The 2,431-nt window shown below is 44.7% G+C and overlaps 1 protein-coding gene across 1 annotated transcript; it reads right to left on the bottom strand.

Moving 5' to 3' along the window:
• Nucleotides 1-1,246: 1,246 nt before the first annotated feature.
• Nucleotides 1,247-1,940, bottom strand: LOC121854061 (putative uncharacterized protein FLJ46204). The gene is made up of 2 exons (XM_042348451.1): nucleotides 1,722-1,940; nucleotides 1,247-1,528 (listed from the first exon to the last, which is right to left on the bottom strand). The coding sequence occupies exons 1-2, from the start codon at nucleotides 1,938-1,940 to the stop codon at nucleotides 1,247-1,249; spliced, it is 501 nt and encodes a 166-aa protein (XP_042204385.1).
• Nucleotides 1,941-2,431: the final 491 nt, after the last annotated feature.

Here is a 2,431-nt window from a genome sequence, read left to right as displayed (position 1 = left end):
AGATGGTGGTGGTGGTGTTGGTGAAGATAGTGGTAGTAGTGGAGTAAGATGCGTCCCAAAATGTCCGACTCGTATACAGTGGGCTACAAGAGAGAGAGAGTACATGGACCATTCGTTACTTCTTCTCTGCCAGTGAGATAATATTTTCCACCCACTGTTAGTGATGACAAGGTCGACTCGCCTCATCACAACTGCAGACAGACGGAGATGCTGCCTCTTTTAGCACTAGTAATGCCCATTGTGTAAATAGTATTCAAAGTACCTCATCATGGTTATACCTCTTTTGCGGACGACTTATGAGCTAATATGGTGTGTGTCATGTGTTGCTGTGTCGTGTTACTGTGTTTCTGTGTTGTTGTGTTGCTGTGTCGTGTTACTGTGTTTCTGTGTTGTTGTGTTGCTGTGTCGTGTTACTGTGTTTCTGTGTTGTTGTGTTGCTGTGTCGTGTTACTGTGTTTCTGTGTTGTTGTGTTGCTGTGTCGTGTTACTGTGTTTCTGTGATGTTGTGTTGCTGTGCCGTGTTACTGTGTTTCTGTGTTTTGTGTTGCTGTGTCGTGTTACTGTGTTTCTGTGTTGTTGTGTTGCTGTGCCGTGTTACTGTGTTTCTGTGTTGTTGTGTGCTGTGCCGTGTTACTGTGTTTCTGTGTTGTTGTGTTGCTGTGCCGTGTTACTGTGTTTCTGTGTTGTTGTGTTGCTGTGTCGTGTTACTGTGTTTCTGTGATGTTGTGTTGCTGTGCCGTGTTACTGTGTTTCTGTGTTGTTGTGTTGCTGTGTCGTGTTACTGTGTGTCTGTGTTGTTGTGTTGCTGTGTCGTGTTACTGTGTGTCTGTGTTGTTGTGTTGCTGTGCCGTGTTACTGTGTTTCTGTGTTGTTGTGTTGCTGTGTCGTGTTACTGTGTTTCTGTGCTGTTGTGTTGCTGTGTCTTTGTTGCTGTGTTTCTGTTTTGTTGTGCTGTGGTGTCTTTGTTACTGTGTTTCTGTGTTGCTGGTTCTCTGTGTTGCTATGTTTGCGTGTTTCTATGTTTATATATTGCTGTGTTGCTGTGTTTGCATGTTTGTGTGTTGCTGTGTTGCTGTTTCTCTGTGTTGCTGTTTCTCTATGTTGTTGTGTTTGCGTATTTCTGTGTTGCTGTGTTGCTGTGTTTGTGTGTCACTGTGTTGCTGTGTTTGTGTGTCAATGTGTTGCTGTGTTTGCGTGTTTCTGTGTCTTTGTATTGTTGTGTATCTTGTGTTGCTCTGTTTCTGTGTCACTGTGTTGCCGTGTCTCCGTGTTGCTGTGTCTTTGTGTTGTGTGTCACTATGTTGCTGTGTCGCTCTGTCACTGTGTTGCTGTGTCGCTGTGTCAATGTGTTGCTGTGTCGCTGTGTCTCTGTGTTGCTGTGTTTGTGTGTCACTGTGTTGCCGAGTCTCTGTTGCCGTGCCTTCATGTTATTTGTGTATATTGTGTTGCTGTGTTTGTTTGTCTCTGTGTTGCCGTGTTTCTGTGTCACTGTGTTGCCGAGTCTCTGTGTTGCCGTGTCTCCGTGTTGCTGTGTCTTTGTATTGCTGTGTCACTATGTTGCTGTGTCGCTGTGTCTCTGCGTTGCTGTGTTTTGTGTGTCACTGTGTTGCTGTCTCTCTGTGCTGCCGTGTCACTGTGTCGCTGAGTCAGTGTGTTGCTGCGTTGTGTGTTACTGTGCTGCCGTGTTTGTGTGTCACTGTGTTGCTGTGTTTGTGTGTCACTGTGTTGCTGTCTCTCTGTGCTGCCATGTCACTGTGTTGCTGTGTCTCTATGTTGCTGTGTTTGTGTGTCACTGTGTTGATGTGACTCTGTGCTGCCGTGTCACTGTGTTGCTGTGTCTCTGTGTTGCTGCGTTTGTGTGTCACTGTGTTGCTGCGTTTGTGTGTTACTGTGTTGCTGTGTTTGTGTGTCACTGTGTTGCTGTCTCTCTGTGCTGCCATGTCACTGTGTTCTGTGTCTCTATGTTGCTGTGTTTGTGTGTCACTGTGTTGATGTGACTCTGTGCTGCCGTGTCACTGTGTTGCTGTGTCTCTGTGTTGCTGCGTTTGTGTGTCACTGTGTTGCTGCGTTTGTGTGTTACTGTGTTGCTGTGTTTCTGTGTCACTGTGTTGCTGTGTCTCTGTGTTGCTGTGTTTGTGTGTCACTGTGTCGCTGTATTACTGCATCGCTGTATGTTGTTCTGTTTTACTACAACACCTTAGTTTGTATTTAGCTTAACTTAATGACCTCATCTCTCGTAAGACCCGACAGCCTGTGGCCGAGTGTTCAACTAGGAATGTTTCTTTATCTGTAATCTCTCCCAGCCTTATAAGTAACAGGTTATGCTTTTAGTGGATTAAAAAAAGCTTTTCTAGATGGAGTATGAAGATTACTGAACATCAAAGCAAGTTTATTATTCTAGGAGGGAGAATTATATTTTTTTTTATATATA

Source organism: Homarus americanus, unplaced genomic scaffold (assembly GCF_018991925.1).
Source record: "Homarus americanus isolate GMGI-L3 unplaced genomic scaffold, GMGI_Hamer_2.0 scaffold19567, whole genome shotgun sequence".
Classification (NCBI taxonomy): domain Eukaryota; kingdom Metazoa; phylum Arthropoda; class Malacostraca; order Decapoda; family Nephropidae; genus Homarus; species Homarus americanus.
Note: the sequence above shows the minus strand (reverse complement) of the source record. Positions and strands in the feature narration are given on the sequence as shown.